At 43.8% G+C, this 25954-nt stretch overlaps 1 protein-coding gene across 1 annotated transcript; it reads right to left on the reverse strand.

Moving 5' to 3' along the window:
* Nucleotides 1-434: 434 nt before the first annotated feature.
* LOC143515291 (proprotein convertase subtilisin/kexin type 5) lies at nt 435-25317 on the reverse strand. Its single transcript, XM_077007479.1, has 16 exons — nt 24997-25317; nt 21317-21520; nt 20967-21035; nt 20737-20779; nt 17411-17556; nt 16061-16255; nt 14449-14535; nt 13877-14075; nt 13260-13483; nt 12889-13131; nt 11898-12143; nt 10651-10849; nt 7333-7538; nt 2045-2145; nt 1688-1859; nt 435-1374 (listed from the first exon to the last, which is right to left on the reverse strand). Exons 1-16 carry the CDS (start codon nt 25175-25177, stop codon nt 953-955), a joined length of 2937 nt encoding a protein of 978 aa, XP_076863594.1. The 5' UTR covers nt 25178-25317; the 3' UTR covers nt 435-952.
* Nucleotides 25318-25954: the final 637 nt, after the last annotated feature.

A 25954-nucleotide genomic window follows, 5' to 3' on the forward strand; every position in this document is an offset into this window, starting at 1 on the left:
AAAAAAAATATTTTCCCTATGCAACGCCTGTCAATGCATCTAATTTCATGACAGTGAGAAACCGTTAAAGTAACCGAATAAAACCATAAGAGATTTTGCTGCTGTTCTGTGAATGACTTGGGACAATATCATCTTCAGACTGTGGCTTTGTTCATAAACCCTGGTGGCTATTCTAAGACAAGTCATTTGGACGTACCATCTTCTGTTCTTTATCTAATCACTGATGCTTTGCAAATGGTATGTGGAAAGATGAATTTAGTCTTTTAGAAAAACATTAACCTGTGATATCAAAAATAACGGAGCTTGTTTGTTTTGAACATTTACAGCATTCTGTAAACAACTCTCCATGAAGCTTTGGGAAATCTACAGATTTTAGGACTTGTACTTCTCCAAACTTTAATGTTTCTAAGAAAATCAAAACTATTTTTTAAATTGTATTTTATTAAAATTTTTAAATGTTTACACTTAGATTTTTACAACCTGACACTGTGACAATGTGACTTGTTTGCTTTCCCTAGAAAGGCGTAACAATTGTCAAAGGCAAGCAACTCTTTAAAAAAGATTCTAGACTACCATGGAATTTGTTTAGTCACATTCAATACATTTTCAGATTATTTATTACAACCATCTCATCTTAGCCATCCCACCTTAACAAACATACTTATATACAATATGTATTTCACTTAATATTAAATTCTATGTTTGAAAACTAAAATTGCTCATTGCTATTGTCACGATAAAAATAAGCACTGTCATAGGTGTTCCTTCCACATTGTAAATGTGTCTGTAAGCTGATTTTGCAAGGCATTTATTTAAACTATTGAGATTTTCAATAGGAATGCAAACAATAAAGATGGAAAATTTGACCGATGAAGATCTTGAAGAGCCCGTTTTCCAGTCTTCTTCGGTGTTCTGACGCAGACACAGTGCTTGTGTGAGAAGTGTTGTCCAGCTAGGCCCTGCTGAGGTGTGTGCACTCATTCGCTTCCTCTTCCTCCTCCTCTTCCTCCGTGTCGGGCTCATGGATGAAGCCGTAGCGGCGGTAGACGGACCCGTCCCGGCTGGCGTACACCACATCCGCCTCGTCGCCACTGCCCTCTGGCTCGGGCACCCCGTGGGGCATGCGTCGTGCCGCGGGCCGTGGGCTGGGCCCGCCTCCCGCCGAGCCGCTCAGCCTCTCGTAGCTCCGTCTCCAGCACAGCCTCTTGCGAGCGCGGGCCTGCACCAGGGCGAAGACGGCCAGGACCAGGAGCACGGCCAGGGCCAGCGCGGCAGGCAGGGCTGCGGAGGTGTGCTGGAAGGCCCAAGACCTTCGTCTCAACTCCTCATCGTCAATCTGCTTATCGTCTGGCAGAGGAGCCTCCAGGCACAGAGCTGGGGGAAATAAAGCACCTTACCTGTAAGGGTCACCTCCTTTACAAGAGTGTTTTTAACCCTTCGTATTAATCATGAACTGAAGCAGGTAAACCAAAATAAACAGTAGAAAGATGCCACTGTATTAGATATAGCTGCTTGTTAGCACACCAAGTTGCCCCCCCCCAAACACACACACACACACACACACACACACACACACACACATACACACACACAAACATGTAGCAGCTCAGTACAAAATGGAGCAGACCAGGTCAGGAGGTCGAGCGATCAGTAGACCAATCAAACGGACTTTTGCATCACACCATACCTGAACCAGAGTCACAGAGGCAGCAGTTCCTGGCCGCCTGGTCAGTCCTGCAGCAGGGCACACAGCGGCTAGCAGCGGCATGGAGGCCAAAGCCCGCGTGACAGGTGAGACAGCTGTGTGGTCCTGCGCCGGAGCAGTGCTTGCAGGACTCATCGCAGGGCTCACAAAGCTCCTAACACACGCCCACCCGACACACCCACAAAAGGGTTGAAGTGAGAAAACGTGAGACGTGTTGTGAGCAATAGACACTGACAGACACGTCAGTGTCATTCCGGGCCATGGAGGATGGCTCTGTTTGCTAGCTGCATACAGCGAATTACTTTGAAACACACACACACACACAGTTGCGGTACTTACGTTCTGAGAGAAGAAGCGACTTTCTTCACAGTGAGGGTAACACACCCCATCCTGTAAGACACTGCCCCAGTCACACGTCACACAACCCTGTGGTGTGTTGTCTGCAAACACGGAAACACGCACAATCAGTGTAAAGCTGCAGTGTTTTATTAACAAACATAGAACATTAATTTCACAAACTGGCAGAGGTTAAAATTCAGGACCAGAATTAGTAACTACAACCTCTACCCACATTTCCACCACAGATGATGGAATATTCATTTTGTTAATTTTTATATGTCTATGGCTATTACTGAATTATTATTGTTTTAACATGGCTTCTAAATGTGACTCTTCTACAACTCGGATTTCAAACCGTCACGGTACAGTCCTGACCCAATCCCTTCGGGCGTGTCCATGTGTTTATGTTCGTCCTTACAAGGTCGTTTCCGTGTGTGTCTTGGTGTGTGTGTGTGTGTGTGTGTGTGTGTTTTTTCATGTAGGTCATTAGTGTTATTCACGTTATTTGTCACACCTGTCTTTTGTCTTGATAGCAGCAGTGTATTTAATTGTAGATGTTGTCCGTGTCTTTATTTGACTTTGCGTTATACGTTTAATAAACGTGTGTATGTCCAAAGAATGCTCTCCGCCCGGCATCCTGTTGTCCCCTCCTCACGTTACAGGATACGGCAGGAAGGGCAGGAAACGTTACCCACCCCCCACCCCCCGCCGTCCCTCGCAACAGGAGAGCTAAGGCATACTGGTGCGGAGAGAGGACCAGCTAGTTCCTGCACAAGGAGCGGCACCCGGCTAAAAATTACAAGAACACATATATTTTTAATTCTCAGGCCTGGAGCAATAACATACTTGCTATACCAAAGTTCACCTCTGACCACGGGACTTCACAGTATTAAAAGTCTCTACGTTTAATAAGGGGAGCAAACGAGGGAAGTCAGATTCTGCCCAGGAGTTTTTGGAGTTGCCCCTTGAGACAAGGTGATTTGACAGGTGTCATTTAGAAGTGTGATAAATGAAAGGCTGGTGGCACAAAGCTGTTGACTTCCGATGGCTTGTAGTCCCAGTGGCAAGGAGCCGCTTGGTGGTTTTAATTCAATGTTGACTGTCACCAGATCTTTCTCCACGTTCTTGCTTATTGTCCTCACTACAGGTTACAGGCTAAGCAAGATAGCTAGGGTAATAATAGAAACACAAAGCTACTTTTATCGTGTCCAAGCTCATAGTTTACGGCTAACTAGCATAAACAATTAACAAACGAGCTATAAACCATCTTCATTTCCATAAATCCAACAAATGCGATGCTACTCGCAGTGGTTTAAATTACTCTGATGTCGTGGATAACATGAGCAGTCACTGATAAACATAAATAAATCTATAATATATTATCTATAATAGATCTATAATAAATGTACAGTGCTGTCATTAACTCCACCACTGTAGATTAACCCTCCTATAATCTAAATTTGACGTTATCAAATTCACAATATTCTGGACTAGTAATTTAGAGCCGTCTAGCTGGCTGTTGGCTAGTATCTTTCACCCAAATAATTTACAAACAAAAGTTATGAAAAAGTTAGGACCTTCATTTACACAAATGCAACAAACAGCATGTCGGGGTGACATATGCGAGTGGCCCATACGCAGAGTCACCCAAAAGAGTCTTTAGATGCCTGTCAGCAGAAGCAGGCGGGCGTTCTGACAGCAGATGCCACAGTCAGGCAGCACCAGCCACACTAAGTGCCACGATAATGTGGAACCTGCCACAAGGGGCCATTTCTGGGTGGTACAGAGGCCACTTTGTGCTGCTTACGCCAAACAGGGACCGCACCCTTACAGGAAACTGGGCAGAAAGACGCACCTCCCCATGACCTCCGAGATGTTTTGTGATTGACCAGATGCAGTTCGATTAGCTCGAGGTTGTTTGCTCTTCCTACATATCTCAGATGCTTTCCCGACCCAAATTTCAACCCAAACCTGAATTTTGACCAGAACCTGAATATTAACTTTTTTAAAATTAGATTTTTTGGATACCTGACTAAATTTCACAGACTTGTTTCAAGAAATAATGTTTTCAGGTTCAGGTGACACTGAAATATCTCCATAGTTTTCCCCTCATCGCATACTCAAACTTGTCTTGTAGCAAAAAATCTAATATTTTAGTGTGCAGGAATTCAGACAACTGCATTTGTCAGTGACTTTGGGAAGATGCATGTCTAAAGCTTCACATATCAAATCAAATCACATCAAATTTTATTTATATAGTTCTTTTTACAACAGTTGTTGCTACAAAGCAGCTTTACAAGTGCCTGAGTCCAAGCCCCCAGTGAGCAAGCCAAGGGCGACAGTGGCAAGGAAAAACTCCCTAAGGGCATGAGGAAGAAACCTTGAGAGGAACCAAGACTCGGGGGGGGGGGGGGGGGGGGGGGGAATTCACAATTTTTACGACATGATCAAGAATATCAACAGTCCCAATTTATTCTTGCTGTCATAACAAGTTTCATTAAAGGGTCAAATTCATAGTGTACCTTGAATCAACCAACCAGTATTCTAACAAGGCAAAATTACACATTACTGCTTATACTAACAGATGTTACCATACAGAGTAGCTACTCCACTACCCCTTCTGCTCAACGTAAATTGTTCAAAGTAAAGTCTGAAAGAGCTAAACTTATAAAAACACTGTTGATGCACTCGAACCACGTTTAATAGGCAACTTGGTTAAATATAATGAACTAAGATATAGCATTTTTAGAAAAGCTAGAGTTATAATGTTAAAGGTAGTCCAAGGTTGACATCGCAGATTAGTTAAACATATCACATAACTTAAGGGCATCAGGTTTATTCCACTGAAGTACTCTTGAGCATGGATTCTATCCTTGGGGAATAGATGTATTTCTCAGGTAGATGCACGAGCATCTTAATACCTTGAGCTGGATTAATGTTCTCATTTGTAACCTGCATAGTTATGAATTCCCTTAATAGCGTGCAAAATCTGCATCATTCTGCACGGGAAGTGTATTTAAGTTCAATGGATTAATCAGACATGTTTTCAGTTCAATGCTGGGATTAATCAGACATGTTTTCAGTTCAATGCTGGGATTTATCAGACATGTTTTCAGTTCAATGCTGGGATTTATCAGACATGTTTTCAGTTCAATGCTGGGATTTATCAGACATGTTTTCTGCACTCAGATGAAGCCCAAGTGTGCTGAGATGAGACGTCACCTCAAATAGCGCTTTTTATTTAGCGACGGGCAGTGCACAGAGCACTCTCACGAACAACACAGACAGAGAAGTACACACAGCTAGACTCTGACAAAGACGAGCGACGATCACTATCGACACCCATTAAATACCTTCAAATAAACAAGATCCTAGTGCATAACGTAGATGAGACGAGACACAGGTGAGATGGATGAACACACACACATTGAACCACACTCAAAGGAAATACATATATATATATATATATATATATATATATATATATATATATATATATATATATATATATATATATATATATATATATATATGACATAAACGGACGCAGAGGACACATACACTGCCAACGGGAGAGACCAGGGGCTTTACTGTGACACCAAGCTGGAATATCACACCTAATAACCCGTGTGTGTGCCATGCTGTCTTGGCCGTAAAGATTCTCATGTCTTTTTGCAGTATATTGCACACGCAGGGTGTGTAGCTACAGCCTGAGATGTCTGCAAACTACATGCATGGATTGTTGACTCTGGGACCTCTTAAAAATAACATGTCAGGAGAGCTGCTCTTGTACTGGATAAACACAGCACATAAAACACTGAAGCTTGAGACTCAAGGATGCTGGCCCACATCCTGCTTCTGTCAGTCTCAAGGCCAGCATGCAAATCCTTCACAAAGAGGATGTTGGTCTAATGCTCTGTGTGTTTTTGTGTACTATGTACTGATGGTTGTAAGCAGAGGTGGGACCAAGTCAGTGTTTTGCAAGTCTCAAGTAAGTCCAAGTCTTTATACCTCAAGTCCCGAGTCAAGTCTCAAGCAAAGACACTCAAGTCAAGTCAAGTCTCGAGTCAAGACAGGCAATAGTCAAGTCAAGTCCCAAGTCTGAAACTTGGAATTTCAAGTCCTTTCGAGTCTTTTTTTTTTTTTTTTACCAATGTTGCAGGTATATATTTTTTTGTATTGACAATATATTGTCAATATATTTATTTTCTCGACGTAGATGTCTTCAAATACACAATCCATGCTGAGATAGAACTGGATATTATGATGGTGACAGAGAGAGGCTCTCTTCCCCGAGTTCAGATACAGAACCCAGGGTTGCCAACTCTCACGCATTGAGCGTGAGACACACGCATTTGACCGTCTTCACACGCTCTCACGCCACACATCCGATTTCTCACGCCGGAAAAATACTAGTTTATTTACCTCTGATCCACATCTATGATTCAATGAGTTACTAGTTCGCTCTGGCACCAACCACTGGCGATCGATCGATCGCGATATAATACTTAATTTGTGTCCATTTTACACCCCGCCCGGTAACAATTTACGTTCGCCAACCCCCCATTTGATTGGTTGTGCTGCAGCTCATGCACACACACGTACAGAGTGTGGAAAAGCAGAGGACTGGTCTGCGTCAGAAGGACGGAAATGAAATTAATGGGGCGCACTTTATAAATATTAATATGCGTTTTAAAATTTAGATTTGGGGTAAAAAAAAATCAAGTCTTTGCAAGTAAACAGGTTCAAGTCCAATTCAAGTCCCAAGTTATTGGTGTAAAAGTCCAAGTCAAGTCTAAGTCTCTGAATATTTTTTCAAGTCAAGTCAAAAGTCTTAATATTAATGACTCGAGTCTGACTCGAGTCCAAGTCATGTGACTCGAGTCCCCACCTCTGGTTGTAAGCATCTTTGGGTTTTAGGAAAGCGCTCTATGAAAATAAAGTATTATTATTAAAGAGTACGATACAGCTGTCTATATGAAGCTTCAGCCTAATGTGGACATTTAGAAGTAAAAGTCACATATTTATGTTCATTATGTATTCATAGACTGAGAACTCTGTTTATGTAAACAGTTTAGGCAAATATGGTGGATCTTCCTATATAATCAGTGTATAATCCCCACCTGTATGAAAGGTGTGGAGTGCAGATTTCTGTTTTTCACTTAGAACAATAAAGACTTCTTTTCCGTACCCCATCACCCTTGAGCAGACCCACGTGTGTCTTATGCAGGACCATCAGTTAATGATGAAGACACCCGGGGTCCCTAGAATGAAGGTGAACGCTGTACCTGAGCAGGTCTTGCAGCTGGTGTGACACTGTCTGCAGGTGTGGCCACTCTGGTAGAAGCGTGGGGGACAGGTCTCCACACACAGCCTGGTGCCATGAACCTCCAGCAACGGAGCCACGCACAGCCGGCACGCATCGGGGCCCGGCCCGGAGCACAGCTCACACGAGCGGTCACACTTCTCACACCTCTCCCCTGTGCTGTAGTACCTGGTAAAGAACACATGGCTGTATCTACAAGCTCAGGGGTATACGTCAAAGGCATGTTGAAATATTTTTACTAATATGTTTTTGCTACATGACATCTTCAAAAAGAAGCTTCTGCTTTTCTTTATATCGCGGAGCAACAGATGAACAATATTGTGAAAGAGGAGGTACGGTTATGTCAGCCAAAGCAGTACTCACTTCAGACAAGGAAAAAAATATATCAGTCAGGACACTGGGTTTGAAAAGTGTGATTAGAAGTTACGTTTCAGCTTTGAGATATGCAATCAAAAAGCCAATGTGTAACCTCAAGATACACTATATTGCCAGAAGTATTCACTCACCTTTCTTGACTCACATATGAGTTTAAGTGACATCCCATTCCTAATACATAGGGTTCAATATGATGTTGGTCCAACCAGAAAAACAACCCCACACCATAATCCCCCTTCCACCAAACTTTACACTTAGCACAATACAGTCAGACAAGTAGCATTCTCCTGGCAACCGCCAAACTCAGACTAGTCCATCTGATAGCCAGATGGAGAAGCACGATTCATCACTGCAGAGAACACACCTCTACTGCTCTAGAGTCCTGTGGCGGTGTGCTTTACTCCACTGCATCCGACGTTTTGCATCGCACTTGGTGATGTATGGCTTGGATGCAGCTAGCTGACCATGGAAACACATTCCATGAAGCTCTCTGCGCACTGTTCTTGAGCTAATCTGAAGGCCACATGAAGCTTGGATGTCTGTAGTGATTGACGATGAGGTCACAGACAGTTGGCGACCTCATCACACTATCTAGCATCTGCTACCACTTCATAGCTGAGATGCTGTTGCTCCCAAACACTTTTCCATCTTCTGATAATACAGCTGACCGTTGGCTGTGGAATACTTAGGAGCGAGGAAATTTCACGACTGGATTTGTTGCACAGGTGGCATCCTGTCACAGCTCCACGCTGGAATTCACTGAGCTCCTGAGAGCGACCCATTCTCTCACAAATGTTTATAAGAAGTGCCTAGGTGCTTAATTTTATACAAGTCATTGGAACACCTGATTCCGATAATTTGGATGGGTGAGCGAATACTTTTGGCGATATAGTGTATGTTACTAACCGCTCTGATAAAAGAGGTCATTATACTGCTTTTTGATCTATATCCTGATGGATATTTTCCACCCAGGCCAATTGAAGCCATGAAGAGTACTGTCAGTGCTTAAGGTTCAAATGTACATGTCCTCAGCAGATGACCCTATAATACTGTAGGTAAGGCCCAACTCCAGTAACATGAATGTGTGGATTGCTTATAAGCTTCTACATAAGGCTTCCTATATACAGGTATAGAAAAAGCTGTACCTAATACTTAATATAGTGCCCACTATAAGCTAAAACATGAATACCAGTACTCAATGACGTGACTAAAATTGAACTAAAACTAAAATGTATTCTTGTCTACTAAGACTAATACTAAGGCTACTGATCATAGCGAGTCACTTTACGGCAACTTTACGGCACTTTACGGCAACTGCTCTGCATCAGACCGCAAAGCTCTCCAGCGGGTGGTTAAAACCGCCCAACGCATCACAGGCACTCAGCTACCCAGTATTGAGGACATCTACCATAAACGCTGCCTGAGCAGGGCTGGTAACATTATAAAGGACACTTCTCACCCCAATCACAATCTTTTCACACTCCTCCCATCCGGTAGGCGCTACAGGAGCCTCCGTACACGCACCAGCAGATTCAGGAAGAGCTTCTTCCCTGAAGCTGTGATACTGCTGAATTCCTCATAGAGACTTAACTGCACCTGCACTCTATGTACTTTACACACTGAACTTTCTTTTGCACTAATTTAATTTACCGGGCATACTGCAAATACTCCTACACTCATTTACATTCTCTTTTATACCCCCCCCCCCCCCCCCGAATATCATATATTATATCACACTATATGTTGTACTGTGTACACACTATATTTATCTCATCACATATATATATATATATATACATACATATTGCCACATATATTGTATCTACAGCATCCATGCTGCGCTTACTCTGCACTTTATGTATATAACACTGTTTTCCCTTTGCACTTCTGGTTGGATGCTAACTGCATTTCATTGGCTCTGTACTTGTACTCTGCATAATGACAATAAAGTTGAATCTAATCTAATCTTCTTAACAAATATTGGACACTCATCTTCACCCATCAGCAGGAATATTTTATCATGTAACATAAGATATTTATTCTCAAACAGGGCTCGTCAGCTGCTCAGTGAGAAACCAATATTTGCTCAGCCTTTCCTTTTTGCCCCTTTTATCTAAAAGCAGTCTTATCTGAAAATAATCTTATCTAAATTGTTCTCTTGGTATCTCAGTCTGACAGCCGAGAAACTGCCTTACTACACAACCTACACAAACTATGATGCATAATGGCAAGAAAACCACTCACTTGGACAATAATCGACAACAGCATTTCCTCAAAGGAAACATAAAAGAACAACTGGTAGCCACAGGTGACTGTTTGCCCTGGACTTTGGCCAGTTATTTACTCAGAAGATAAAGAAAAGAAAAATAAATAGGATCATGATGTTCTGATGAAAGTGAAGCTATTCACACCCAGAACGTCTACACTTCAGTATCGTAATATCTTCTGTATTTACCGAACTGTGTTGAGTAATGCTTAGGTCTACAATGACTGAATGACTGGCACCATTCGTCATGTCATCTTATCATTTCAGAAGTTCTGCAAAATGTCTGACTCGGTGAATTGAATTGATCAGTTGCTTAATAAATAAACTGTACACCAACAGACCAACCGAATTTGAATCCATTACAAAACCTGAGTTCTGTGCTGTTCGCCAGTGCTGCGTAAACCTGAAGGCAGTGTGTGTGGGAGCAGGTTTTACCCTGTGGGGCAGTGTGTGTGGGCGTAGGTTTTACCCTGTGGGGCAGTGTGTGTGGGCGCAGGTTTTACCCTGTGGGGCAGTGTGTGTGGGCGCAGGTTTTACCCTGTGGGGCAGTGTGTGTGGGCGCAGGTTTTACCCTGTGGGGCAGTGTGTGTGGGCGCAGGTTTTACCCTGTGGGGCAGTGTGTGTGGGCGCAGGTTTTACCCTGTGGGGCAGTGCGTGACACAGAGATGAGACAGCAGGTGAAGGTAGCCGGGTGAACAGCTCAGGCAGTCTTTGGGAGAGGAACCGGAACACGAGGTGCACACGTGATCACAGGGCATGCAGAAACCCAGGTCAGTCCCGTCAGCATCCTCGTGGGCACTGTAGGTGCCGACTGGACAGTCTGTCAAACACGAGCCATCTGCAAAACACACACAACACAACATGCAAACACACGGTGTGAATTATGCATTACTATTTACAAACAAAAAAGAAGCTGCCCACAAAGTTTGCAGATGTGATTTACATATTAAAACATTGGGTTCAGTTCCTGGACTGAGAGTTGGAATTCCAAGCATTCCAAAAACGTTCTAGATCCAATCGGAGAAAAACGTAGCGTCCAACAGGTTAGGACCGGCACTGCCACCAAATTCAGCTTATACTGAACACTACACAACCACACATGGTCCATGTTCCTGTCAGTGCTTTCACAAGCCCTGCAAACACACTGACTGGAAGACACAAAGTTGGCTACATTTGGAAATGTCTCTAAATTCATTCTCAAAGTAGATACTGGACAAGCATTTGAGATGCGTCTGAAGAATGTCTTTTGTGTTTTCATTCTGATGAAATTGTTATTGCAATTAACCTTCACATTAGAGCATTTATTCTGTTTATGCAGTACCATATCTGTCCACAGTTTATCTGGGAAACTTAGTTCAAATGCATTTGTAGCAAGTTAAAACCTGAATGTAATAATCAGTGTTCTCTTCTGTGAAGGGGCTTGTGTGGTAATCTCTATGAGAATTTTGCGTAACTGATAGCTAATTATTTAACAAAGCAACCTGCATTGACAAATTACATATTTATCTTGTTGAGAATCCGGTCATCTCTACTGCAGTCGACAGTCTTAATTTTATGGACCCAGTCTTATCTAAATCTGCCTCTCTTTTGACAGCTCTATAAACACAGCTCCATAAAAATGGAGGCAATACAAAAAATACTGTAATTGGGTTATAAAACAAAATCTGCCTCTTAGCAGTTATCTTAATCCACTGATGAAACTTAGTTTGACAAAAATATCCTATTAACAACTTGCCACTATCATGCACTGGTTAATCATAATCACATCATAGCCAACAGCAGACTGAAGGGAATAAACCAGTTAGTGCAATCTTCAAAACACAGGAGTTACAGGAAGGACTTCACAGTGTGACAAAAAGGACCAGAATGAAGTGGGAGGGGCTTACTGTGGAGGTAACGGGGCACGGCACACGTCTGGCAGTCCGCAGGCCCCGCCCCTTCACACGACTGGCAGTAGCGGTGGCATGCCTGGCACGTGAACTGGTTGTCATGGAGGAAGGTTTTGGGTGGGCAGTTGGAGTCTCCGGTAACCCCACACATCATGGTGTTGGGGTCCTGTGCCAGGCCCTTGCCGCACTGCAGGCACTGGGTGGGCTCGGGGCCCGCACACCGAGCACAGGTCTGGTGACATTCTGGAGAACAACACGAGATGTGACGAGTTGCGTAACGTTGTACGAAATCTGCTGCACATGCAAATGAGTCTCTTACCTCACAAACAAGCAAACCTAACTGCTTGATGAGGAGCTCATTCTGAACAATAACAATAACATTCTTAGCCAAGATGTTTTAAGAGCATTACACCGTGCTCACACCGTCAAAGAGCAAGTTTCTGGTTTTTTAATCAGTGTATGGGTCCTGCACAGACCGTTAGAGCTGTATGTCGAGATTCCAAAATTAACCAAATACAAAGGCAAACTATTGTTTGTTTGTATTAAATGAATTTGATTTCAATTGAAATGAAAATGACTTTCTTAAATCAGAATAAGCACTTTGTAAGTCGCTCTGGATAAGAGCGTCTGCTAAATGCTGTAAATGTAAATGTATCTTTCAAAGGGAGAATGATAACGATAACCAGCATTTACCAACCATCTACAACATCTACCATTCATTTACAACATCCAAAAAATTATTTTTTTTCCTCTCCTTTATCTCACAAATGTGTCAGAATGGTGTCACAAATGATCATGTGACCCCCCCCCCCCCCCCCCCCCCCCCCCCCCCCCCAAAAGAAGCTCTGTTCACTCGAACTGTGCTGGAGGATCTAAATACCCGTGTGCTGCTTCATCACACTCACGAGTGCCCTCACACGCTGACCCTAGATGTGAAAGAAAACCCCTCTGTATGGCCTGGTGCTTGTAACAAGATCCAGGGCCTCACCCTGGCATTCCATGCTGGAGGTGTGGTAGTAGGTCCCAGCAGGGCACTCCTCTGAGCAGGTGCCCTCGTACAGCATCGGGGAAGGGCTGGAGCAAGTCTCACAGTCATCTGGGAGGGGTCCAGAACACGTGCCGCATGATTCATGGCAGTGCACACACACGCCCTGGTCCAGGTCTTCAAAGAAACCCTCTGGACAGCTGGCTTTACACTCCCCGTGTAGGAGCAGGTAGAGAAAACTACACTCTGAAACGAAGAGACGAACAGACGTCAACCCGGCGTCAGCCTGCAGGTGGACTGGAGGTCGGCGGTTTGATCGCTCTTTGACCTGGATATATAGATAAAGAATTAGAGATGTGTGTGTGGTCACTCACTAAAGCATGTGTGGTTATCCATGCAGACATCACAGTGAGGTCCGCAGCGCCGGCACGTCCCGTCTTGGGCCGGGTAGCTCCGCGCGGAGCAGTTGTGCACACACAGCCCGTTCTCCAGGAACAGACCGTCTCTACACGCGAGACACTGCGTCCTCTGCCCGTCACAGGTCAAACAAAGGTCATCGCATGGGTCACACGTGCCTTCTTCCGTCTCAAAATAGCCACTTAAAACGCACAAACACACACACACACGTACACGAGCACACGCAAACACACAAATACACACGCACACGTCCTGAACCGTTCCAAACACATGATGGCGACCTTTAAACATTAAAACATGACCTCTAGTGATGCTGCTCTGAGCATAACTAACCGGACAAACACAAAAACAGCAGGAGTACTCGTCAACTTTCCTGTGATGCAAACTCACTCCTAATAAAGGATTCCATTAAATCCTAGTTTCAACATTTAAAGGAATAATTCAGCCCATCATTGCTACCATCACTGAAAGTAAATCAGAAAGCTGTTCTACAAATGAGATGATGAGAAAAGCCTGTATTGATTTTGGTTATGGGGAGGTTAGGCGTGCGCTTATGGGGAGAGTAGTTACTCACTCCGGGCACTCGGACCAGCAGTTGCCCTGGAAGAGGAAGAGCGGGTAGGAGACCACCGCACAGCTGACACACAGCGCCGCACCCTCACACACGTCACAGTTAGACGAGCACCGCTCACACTGCTGACTGGAGCTGTTACCGTAGAAACCTAAAGGACAGCGCTGCACACAAACCGCCTCCTGCTGGTCGAGCATGTACCCTGCAGGAGAGAGAGAGAGAGAGAGAGAGAGAGAGAGAGAGAGAGAGAGAGAGGAGAGAGAGAGAGAGAGAGAGAGAGAGAGAGAGGGAGAGAGGTAGAGAAAGAGGGAGAGAGGTAGAGAAAGAGGGAGAGAGGGAGAGAGAGAGAGAGAGAGAGAGAGAGAGAGAGAGAGAGAGAGAGAGAGAGGGAGAGAGAAAGAGGGAGAGAGGGAGAGAGAGAGAGAAAGTTTATAAGAATAGCTGTTCATGATGCTGGTATGATAAGCGTTTATCATATTTTGGAGATATCAGCACGAAATCTTAATAGCTCTTCATTAAATTGTAAAGTTGGTATTGGATATTTGGAGCACAAACCCAAGGGGGGTATACCTTACCTGAAGCACAGCCATAACAGTTCTGTGCCTTCGGACCATAACATGTTCTACAGGAAGTGTCACAATAACGGCAGTCACGAGTCACACCTTCAAATAATAGAAAAACAACAGGACATGATCTATCATCATCTGTCAGTTTACATGATGAGATAAATAATAAAATACACTCACCAGCCACTTTATTAGCTACACCTGTCCAACTGCTTATTAACGCAAATGTAGAATCAGCCAATCACATGACAGCAACTCAATGCATTTAGGCATGTAGACATGGCCAAGACGATCTACTGCAGTTCAAACTGAGCATCAGAATGGAGAAGGAAGGTGATTTAAGTGACTTTGAACGTGGTATAGTTGTTGGTGCCAGACGGGCTGGTCTGAGTATTTCAGAAACTGCTGATCTACTGGGATTTTCACACACAACCATCTCTAGGGTTTAAAGAGAATGGTCAGAGAAAGAGAAAATATCCAGTGGGCGGCAGTTCTGTGGGTGCAAATGCCTTGTTGATGCCTGAGGTCAGAGGAGAATGACCAGACTGGTTCAAGCTGATAGAACAACAACAGTAACTCAAATAACCAGTCGTTACAACTAAGGCAAACAGAAGAGCATCTCTGACCACACCAGGTGCCACTCCTGTCAGCTAAAAACAGAAAACTGAGGCTAAAATTCACGCAGACTCACCAAAACTGAACAATAGAAGATTGGAAAAACGTTGCCTGGTCTGATGAGTCTGGATTTCTGCTGTGACATTCGGATGGTAATGTCAGAATTTGGCGTCAACAACATGAAAGCATGGATCCATCCTGCCTTGAATCAACGGTTCAGGCTGGTTCAGGTGGTGTTGCAATGTTGTGGGGGATGTTTTCCTGGCACACTTTGGGCCCATTAGTACCAATTGAGCATCGTGTCAATGCCACAGCCTACCTGAGTATTGTTGCTGACCATGTCCATCCCTTTATGACCACAGTGTACCATCTTCTGATGGTTAATTCCAGCAGGACAACACGCCATGTCATAAAACGCCAAAACATCTCAGACTGGTTTCTTGAACATAATGAGTTCACTGTACTCTAATGGCCTCCACAGTCACCAGATCTCAGTCCAATAGAGCACCTTTGGGATGTGGTGGAACGGGAGATTCACATCATGGATGTGCAGCTGACAAATCTGCAGCAACTGTGTGACGCTATCATGTCAATATGGACCAGACTCTCTGAGGAATGTTTCCAGTACCTTGTTGAATCTGTGCCATGAAGGATTAAGGCAGTTCTGAAGGCAAAAGGCGATCCAACCCGGTACTAGCAAGGTGTACCTAATAAAGTGGCCGGTGTTTGTGCAGTACCAGGAAGTACCCAGCAGAGGTCAGGCTCAGTAGAAACAAAGATGCAGCCGTTTGTTTAGTTTAGCTCTAAAATTAAAATTGAATTAATGTAATTGTAGATAAGCATGAGAGAAACTATAACCAGACTGTGCACTCAGACAATACCACACCTGGAATGTGAAGGAGTGCATATGCATTTTATCTCTTAAGAATCATCTCACATTTTTTTTTACTTTATATCATATGCATTTTAAATATCTTTTAACTTGGGCACTTTCTTCCACACTCACTCTCAAAGTACTGCCCCTCGGGGCAGCTGATGATGGGGCACTTCCCATAAACGGGCCGGTTCCAGCCGCTGCACCTGTCACAGTCCCTCACCCCTGGGCCGTGGCAGGTCAGGCAGGAGGCATGACAGGGCTGACAGCGCCCCCCTCTGGCGTCCCGGAACGTGTCCTGTGGACACACCTTCACACAGGTACCGTCTGACAGCACAAGGACAAGAACATGACGTGGTAAAAGTGGCTGGCAGACAAGCTCAAACATCTCACTTATTATAGACTGATACAACGGCAACACATAAGCGATGATTATTACGCAATATTAATATATTGTCATTAAAAAGACAAAACGAGAACCAGGCTCAGTCAGTCACACTCAATCATATTTCCTCCATATTTTATTTTTTATTATTATTATTATAATTTTTTTTTCTCTTTTCTTTCTTTATTTTCCTGCCTCTTTGTCTTTTCCCTTTTTATTCTTTCTCTCCCCCTCTTTTCTTGGTCCATCTAACCCCAATAATTATCACTTTGCATATTGTTATCACTATATTATATATTGTTATCACTACACTATGTATTATACAAAATTGGTATAATTGCCATTTAAAAAAAAAAAAAAAAAAAAAATCATATTTCCTCCTTAATGATCGTCCACTGACTCTGGATCAGTTCTGCAGGGTTCTGCTGAGGGAGCCTGACCTGGTCTCCAGCCCCTAACGGCTTCTACTCCTTCACTTGTTCCTCCACTCGTGTCCTGATGTTCCTTCTTCCACACGTGTCCCACTCTCATGCTGTCGCCCCCCCCCCCCCGTCTGGCCCTTCAGCCGAAACACAATCACCTAACCCGCCCCAATGAGACGGGAGGAAGAGGATATCGGCTACTCTAATAAGCGCACTGACTCCATTAAGTCACGTGCCGTTTAATCTCATAGTAATGCTCCACTGTACATAATGAAGGCTGTCGCATGAATCAACATTTGTTGATGTACTTCTCAAAAATGAAAAATCTGTCAGACGCTCACAGTGCTCCCAGGTTTTGCATTTAGCCTGTTTGCATGAAATCACTGTGGCTACGGATTTACAACTCAAATGAGAGGACGCGAGTGTCTCCAACGCCCTGGTGTGCAGTTCACCGCTGTCAGTACACATCTCAGCACATCTCACAGCAGCTGATTTGCCGTCAGTGCTTGAAATAAATAGCATAGAGAAGATCGGACCGTGTCTGGGGAGGTCACCCAGTGGGACCGTGTCTGGGGAGGTCACCCAGTGGGACCGTGTCTGGGGAGGTCACCCAGTGGGACCGTGTCTGGGGAGGTCACCCAGTGGGAGGGGCGGGGAGGCCGATAGTGTACGCACTGTGGAGAAGATAAGCAGGCTGGCAGGCCAGGCAGAGACTCTCACTACGGCAGTCCAGGCAGGGCTCCGGGCAGCTGAGACACAGGCCCCTGCTCCGCTCCTCATAGTTCCTCCGGGGACAGTGGCGACGACACTGGTGCGTGTAGCTGCACACCAACAAAAGACAATCACCCTCTGAAATGCCACTGACATAGATTTGTGTGGGGCACTGTTTAAAGAGTAAATAGAGAGATTAATAGAACCTTTTTTAAGCCCGTCTGTGCACAGATTTATGTTAACCTGTCACACGGCACTTTCATTTATTTCAGGCTTATTTCAAAATCACAGAGCAAGCTGTGGATCCTCTCAGACGAGTCCAGTACTGAAATCTGCTGTATGCACATGTCGTATGTGTTTTCAGTCACAGTTCCACTCCAGTTCAAATACCCTTCCAGACTGAGTGGCAGAGAGAGAGAGAGAGAGAGAGAGAGAGAGAGAGAGAAGAGAGAGAGAGACTGACTCCTGGTCACCCTAAGGCGGGCAGCCTGCTGAACTGGGTGAACAGTAACCAGAGAAGGTCCTCCACCCCCTTCTCAGAGAGCAGAGTGCCAGCTCTAAGCCCGAGCACACCTGTTCCTCTCTCCTGAGCTCCACTCATCCACCAGGACTTCAGAGTTGGACTGTGAAACGCCCGAGCTGAATACTCTTCAACGCAAGCAGTTCGAACTGAACCTCTGGGACTTTTTGTTTGGGTATGTTCTGATGCATTTAGACGTGACAAGCAGAGGAGAAACGTGTGTCGGCTGCTAAAACAATGTACCCTGCATTACAGCGTTGTATTATAGTGAAGTCAAGTAGAAGTTACAGACAGCTTCATGTCTAGGCTGGAGGAGACATGAGGAACATGCTGATGTATTGTCAACTCTTATCATCATTAAACACAAAGCCATGTGAGCACTGCAGGCCTCTGGGCCTTCCTGCTGTGTTTCCATGGTGCTGGAATTAGTTGAGAAAGAGCAGCCAGGAGTGTCTCAACACATCTATCATTACAGATCTAGAGCAGGGCTCTCCGCTAACACACACACACACACACACACACACACACACACACACACACACACACACACACACACACACACACACACACACACACACACACACACACACACACACACACACACACACACACACACACACACACACACACTGAAGAAGAAGGTGCATCAGCATTTGTAGCCTATGTCTCACAACCAGGATTAATGAATAACTGTCACACACATTACATAACTAAAGAAAATGAACTGAAACAATAAATGAAGTGTTCTCAGCCGTTTTAGTGTGACAGTGGCCAAAGCCTCCAGAGTGAGAGAGAGAGAGAGAGAGAGAGAGAGAGAGACAGAAACAGAGAGAGAGAGACAGAGAGAGAGAGAGTGTGTGTGTGTGTGTGTGTGCGAGTGTGTGTGTGCGAGTGTGTGTGTGTGTGAGAGAGAGAGAGTGCACTTCCTCACTGAATGTGAAACTTTTCAACAAATATGTCTTATGTACTTCACAAAATTTGAGCTGATTCACCCCAACTTTAAGTCCCTATCTAATAATGACAAACTCCCCATCCTCCTGGGAGAAAAGAAAGAAAGCAGCACTTTAGCGGGGAGATATGTATCTACCTTACACAACATGAGGGACAGTGAGTAGCACACACACACACACACACACACACACACACACACACACACACACACACACATACACATACAAACGCACACACACATACCCTGTTTGTAAACACACTGATTTATGTTGATCTATTTATTTATTTTTTTCTCCTCTACATTTGTTATTTATTTGCTTTCCTTTCTTTTCACTTCTTCAACTTTAAATTCATGTTCAAGTTCATCATAATTAGAATTGTTCATATTTTTCAATGAGTTATTCATGTTGAATGATAACACTGCTTTGGCAATACTATAACTGAATATGGTCATGCCAATAAAGTTTATTGAATTGAATTGAATTGAGTGAGTGAGAGAGTGAGAGTGAGAGAGAGTGAGAGAGAGAGAGTGAGAGAGTGAGAGAGAGAGTGTGAGTGAGAGAGTGAGAGAGAGAGAGTGTGAGTGAGAGAGTGAGAGTGAGAGAGTGAGAGAGAGAGAGAGTGAGAGTGAGAGAGAGTGAGAGAGTGTGTGTGTGTGTGAGAGAGAGAGTGAGAGAGAGTGAGTGAGAGAGTGAGTGAGAGAGAGTGAGAGAGTGAGTGAGAGAGAGTGAGAGTGAGTGAGAGAGAGTGAGTGAGAGAGAGTGAGAGTGAGTGAGAGTGAGTGAGAGTGAGAGAGTGTGTGTGTGAGAGAGAGTGAGTGAGAAAGTGAGAGAGAGAGAGTGAGAGTGTGTGTGAGAGTGTGTGTGAGTGAGAGAGAGAGAGAGAGAGAGAGAGAGAGAGAGAGAGAGAGAGAGAGAGAGAGAGAGAGAGAGCACAATAAAAGATCCTGGAATGTACAGCCCCCGTAGTTCCCTTCACATTCAACATGGGAGCCTCTAAGAGAAATGAAAATGAAATGTGCCATATTTTGTCAATTGTGATTTTTACACCCCAATCGAAATTTGTCCTCCGCTTTTAACCCATCTGTGCAGTCAGAACACACACACACACTAGTGATTACTAGGGGCTGTGGATCACACGTGCCCAGAGCGGTGGGCAGCCCTAGCCCGGCGCCCGGGGAGCAGTTGGGGTTAGGTGCCTTGCTCAAGGGCACCTCAGTCATGGCCTGTCTGGGAATCGAACCCACGACCCTCCGGTCACAAGTCCAGTTCCCTAACCGCCAGGCCATGACTGCCCGCCAGTCATGAGACAAAGACAGACAGACAGAAAGACAAAAAGACAAAGAAAGACAGAAATATAGACACACAGAATGAAAGTGAGGAAGACAGACAGTCAGGCAGAAAGACAAAAAAGACTGAAAGAAAGAAAGAAAAGAAGAAAAGAAAGAAAGAGAGGAAAACGTCTAAAAGGCAGGTAAAGATTTTAGACTGAAGTGGTGAGCGGATCTCAGGTAACCAGGCATCACATTTTGCCAAGCGAAACCTGATGCACTTGAGGGCAAGAGGCCGTAACACAGGAGAACGCACACAATCACACGTCTGTTCTCCTCACAGCGCCTGCAGGACCTGGCCTGTGTGTACCATCCATAGTTCAGAGTAAACCACGTAAACACAGGGGTAACTATACACACAGCTATGCTTCATGTCTCAGCTGAACACACATTCCAGGTTCCAATAGCACAATTAAGCAAAAACAATGTTAACGTTAATGTTAATGTTAACGTTAATGTTAATGTTATCCATGTTAACAATTAACTCACAGAAAGTAGCCATCAGCACAGCTTTTACAGAACTCTGGGTCATCTGGAAGGAGAAACAGAGCAATCAATCACAAGCCAACAGTCAAAATTAGCCCAGGCATTAGGTCACATGACAGGTGCTCACAGGGGACAGACAATTCCAACATCACTGCAATAGGTTATCGCTACCATCGATCAACATAGATATAGCTGGTGTGTGTGTGTGTGTGTGTGTGGGGCAGAACACTCACCAGCTGAGCAGGTCTTACATCCAGCCTCACAGTCTATACATTCACCCAGGTCTGGATCCTGGACCTGGCCTGTAATAGGAGGAACAGTAGAGACGATGGAGTGAAATAATGCCCGTTATAAACATCTAACCCACTTCATTAGCACACAAATAGCACACAAACCATTAAATGAGCCCATTTCTTAATAATCAGAGAGCAGAAACGTCAACAGAAACATGAGTCAAACACAAAATGCCTCCATCAGCGATATGGCTAACAGCTGCTTGCATCCGTGTTAATTACTAACTCAGTCAGTGCAGCATACTGCCGTGTGCAACAGGTGTAGCGCTCCGAGTTGTTTCTACACATACCCAAACCGCACGACGCAGCTAGGCAGACGCCACTCTGCAGCTTATATCCCTCCTTGCACATGGCACAGACGCGGCCGTCCGCACAGATCTCACAGTCGGCTCCACAGGGAAGGCAGGTGTACTGCTCCCGATCCGGGTAGAACTCTCGTGGGCAGTGGGCCCGGCAGTGGCCCTGGTACAGGAAACGCTCCTTTCCATCCTCATCTGTAAGTGTCATCATCGCAGGATTAATGGTTCACTGTAGCCACGGCTCAGATTTACCCCTTCAGATCTGAGGAGGGGTCTGCAGATTTTCAACTAGATCAACACTGAATGGCGTTAGCAGACGGGCAGCTTGGAGACATTTTCACTGCGAGCAACTCTGAGCAAAATCAGCACAACATCAAGCACAACAATAAGTCAGAAAGATCAGGAGATGTACGAACAACTTCAGTCATATGTGAGGGAGCTCATAGAATAAAACCAGCACTTGATCTCTCTCTCTCTCTCTCTCTCACACACACACACACACACACACACACACACACACACACACACACACACACACACACACACACACACACACACACCTCACCTATTGTTGGAAACTGAATTCCTAAATGATACGCAGGCATTACAAAGAAATCCTTAAACTGAGTGTACAACAACACCACTAATAGAAGTGATCCCTGAAAACCCAACGTTGTCATCTGTTTGTGTCAATCATGACATTTTCCTCTAAATAGTAACAGCGGGTCGCTCTGACTGACATGCCTCGCCCGGTCTGGAAGACAGTAAACAAGGCCAATCAAGAGAGAAGGTGAGTGAACGGTGTTGTTTCGCCTGACAGACGACCAGACACCTGCGGTGGCATCGCTATCCTGATGCAGCCAAGACGTCCTTGGAGATACACGCCGTCACTCTGAATGAGGAGGGGGACAAGTTTAGGAAAGATGTGGAACCTTTCTGGTAGAGAGAAAAGGTAGAGTATGAAGAGGGTTTATATACAGTCAGACTATGAAGAGGGTTTATATACAGTCAGACTATGAAGAGGGTTTATATACAGTCAGAGTATGAAGAGAGTTTATATACAGTCAGACTATGAAGAGGGTTTATATACAGTCAGACTATGAAGAGGGTTTATATACAGTCAGACTATGAAGAGGGTTTATATACAGTCAGAGTATGAAGAGAGTTTATATACATCCAGACTATGAAGAGGGTTTATATACAGTCAGACTATGAAGAGGGTTTATATACAGTCAGACTATGAAGAGGGTTTATATACATCCAGACTATGAAGAGGGTTTATATACAGTCAGACTATGAAGAGGGTTTATATACAGTCAGAGTATGACGAGGGGTAATATATAGGCAGAGTATGAAGGGTTATATACAGTCAAGTGTATGAAGAGGAGTAATACACAGGCAGAGAATGAAGAGGGATTATATAAAGGCAGAGTATGGAGGGTTATATAGAGTCAGAGTATGAATTTGGGTAATACATGCAGAGTATGAAGAGGGTTATATACAAGCATGTAATATACAGACAGAGCAGGAAGAAGGGTTATATACAGGCAGAGTATGAAGAGGAGTAACACACAGGCAGAGTATGAAGAGGGGAGAATGAAGAGGGGGTTGTATGTTTTGTGTCATCTGGTGCATATTCTGTTCTCTTCATAATTTGATTTATTTATTTCTTGTAAAGTGTCCTTGAGTGTTGTGAAAGGCGCTTATAAATAAAAATTATTATTATTATTATTATTATTAATAATACACATGCAGAGTATGAAGAGGAGTAACACACAGGTAGAGTATGAAGAGGAGTAACACACAGGCAGAGTATGAAGAGGAGTAACACAAGCAGAGTATGAAGAGGAGTAACACAAGCAGAGTATGAAGAGGAGTAACACACAGGCAGAGTATGAAGAGGAGTAACACAAGCAGAGTATGAAGAGGAGTAACACAGGCAGAGTATGAAGAGGAGTAATACACAGGCAGAGTATGAAGAGGAGTAATACACAGGCAGAGTATGAGGAGGAGTAACACACAGGCAGAGTATGAAGAGGAGTAATACACAGGCAGAGTATGAAGAGGGGTAACATACAGGCAGAGTATGAGGAGGAGTAACACACAGGCAGAGTATGAGGAGGAGTAACACACAGGTAGAGTATGAAGAGAAGTAACACACAGGCATGCTCACACCATTGTAGGTGCCTTTGGAACCGTTCTAGCTAATGTTACCAAGACCTCCACCAGGGCCATGCTCGGACCTGTTTGATCACAGTGCACAGTTTGGTCTGTGAATATGTGGCATTTATTTATTTAATTATTTATCCTTTAAAGGTCTTAAAAACATAGACTACTATTTTTAGTAGCTCCATTAAACTAATGTGAGATTTCTAAATCAGTTACTCTCAAATGACCATAACAGAGTGTCTAATAGTGTGCAGCAGGCTCCACATTGTCTGATGGTCTGGGAATTGCCGTTCTCACTTAAGTACACAAGTAAGGTTAAAGTAGTCAAAGATTAAAGCTACAGCTACAGAGCAAGTCACCAACACTCATTATATTGAGGTATGTAATACGAGTCACAGACCAATGTTTTGTTATTTTGGAAATACCATCATAAACCATTTTAGCAGAGTTACAAAGAGTTAACAATGATCCTTGTATGCCACTGCAGACTTACGACTTGCAATCAAAGTATTTATATGAGATTAACTTCATACAGCATCAAATGTGTTACATGGCTGCTTAGTGTTTTGTTATTTGGATCTTTTGGGTTTGAGACGTCATGAAAGATGAAAAGATCAAGAAAAGGTGCGAATGGTGGAGGCAGTTTCAGTAAGTTGTACCACATACACAGACTGTAGGATCACATACTGTAGGGGCCACTCTGGACTGTTGCAGCTTCTGTAGGAATTGACTGGCTTCTTTAAAGGTAAGGAGAAAGGAACTTGTATCTTTCTATTGCCACTACTATGATTAAACACTACACACCCACATGGTAATCCTACACATTCAAAATCATAGGTCTGACTGAAGATCAGAGACAAATAATATATCATAGCTCTGAACAGACTGAACCATTCTCACATACTAAACAAAAGTGCCTTTTAAGGTACGATTTCCATTGTCCCCATCTTCTGAAAACGGGCCATTTGATCCGGGTCATTGTTTCATTCCAGCAGCTTCTTGAAAAAGGTGCTTTTGTGAACATGCACAATAGTCTCCCTCTCAATCAACCCCCTAACTATCCCCTCCCCCCTTAAAAACACACACAAAAAACAACACCAGGCTGAATTTACCACATCTTTCACATCAAAACGGCTGAACTTAATTCCACCAAATACATTTAATACATTTTCCTACTTTCTCTTATTCTATAGGCCCAGGAAAGTAAAGACATGTATGATTATAGGTTGTATTGTAAGACTATCACAGGCTGCTCGGTGATGCAGCCGTCGACTAACTTCAGCCTGTAGTTTATAGTTGTTGTTCGTAGTTTGTGTTTTGTCATATTATCGTTTTTGGAACGGACTCAAAATGGTCTCAAGTTGTAAAGAGCAAATTGAAAGAAAAGTATCACTTCTTCTTAAAGGTGAACTTGAGTGTGTACTACACAATACCCTGCAAGTAGAAACTTAACCGCCACATTTCACACACCTGTGAGACGTGTGTGAGGTGGTGTCGCCTACCTGGACCGCACGCGCTACACTGGAACAGCTCACGGCCGTCGCACCTGTTACAGGTGGGGTGGCACGAAACACACTGATTTTTCAAGGCGAACTGTCCGCCGGGACACAGCAGAGACGGTGGCTTCGCTTGGATACAAAAAAGACAACATGTAAAAATAAGTGCCGGTAATCCCGCCTTCATTCTTTGCAGTACTTTAAAACGTCTTTACAGTGCAAAGATATTCCAGTCAACCTGTGTTTTAATAAAAATAGGTCAGCCCAGCGCGCCAGTGCTCGGTCTTCATAACTACAGTCGCTGGGGACACCGGGTGGGAGGGGACTGTGCACCGGGACTGTGGGGACCACCTACTTTGGTGTGCTGTTAAAAGAATAGACTAGGGTATTCTTTTAGCTGTGTTTTGAAGTTTAAAGAAGCACGTAGAATCGAAAATAATTGTCTATTTTGATGTTTCACGAATATGAGCTATTTTTGAATAATCGTTTTTTAAATGTTTGATCACCTACAAAAATCATTATTCCCATTATTATACTCCAAAATAATCACCGGGACAATAAAATGATCTGTTTATTGTGCAATGAATATATCTAAAAGACCATGAAAAGGAATTTGTAAGTTTTTACTATATTATTTAAAGCTTTGATACAATAGTTGTAAGTGTTACACCTATAGTACACCTATAACTGTGAGTTATTCATACATTTAATTTACTCTGTAAATATTTAAAGTAAACCTAAAATACTTATTAAAATATTAAAGTAAACAAAAATAAAATAACAGTCATGCACGTCAGGTTTCTTCAAACTTGTACTATAGGTGTAACACTTACAACTATTGTATCAAAGCTTTAAATAATATAGTAAAAACTTACAAATTCCTTTTCTGTTTCTATGACAAACATGCCAAGGAATTTGGGCACTGGCGAACCTAGACGTGTGAACAGCAGGGGGCGCCAGAGTG

This window comes from Brachyhypopomus gauderio, chromosome 5, assembly GCF_052324685.1.
Source record: "Brachyhypopomus gauderio isolate BG-103 chromosome 5, BGAUD_0.2, whole genome shotgun sequence".
NCBI classification, from domain to species: Eukaryota; Metazoa; Chordata; class Actinopteri; order Gymnotiformes; family Hypopomidae; genus Brachyhypopomus; species Brachyhypopomus gauderio.

Excerpts from the sequence above, each read along its gene's own strand:
- LOC143515291 (XM_077007479.1), bottom strand. The coding sequence starts at position 25,177 with ATGAAGGCGGGATTACCGGCACTTATTTTTACATGTTGTCTTTTTTGT. Across the intron at positions 20,780-20,966 it reads ATGTAAGACCTGCTCAGCTG|ATGACCCAGAGTTCTGTAAA; the intron begins GTGAGTGTTCTG and ends TTCTCCTTCCAG. Across the intron at positions 7,539-10,650 it reads GTCACGCACTGCCCCACAGG|GTACTACAGCACAGGGGAGA; the intron begins GTAAAACCTGCG and ends GTTCTTTACCAG.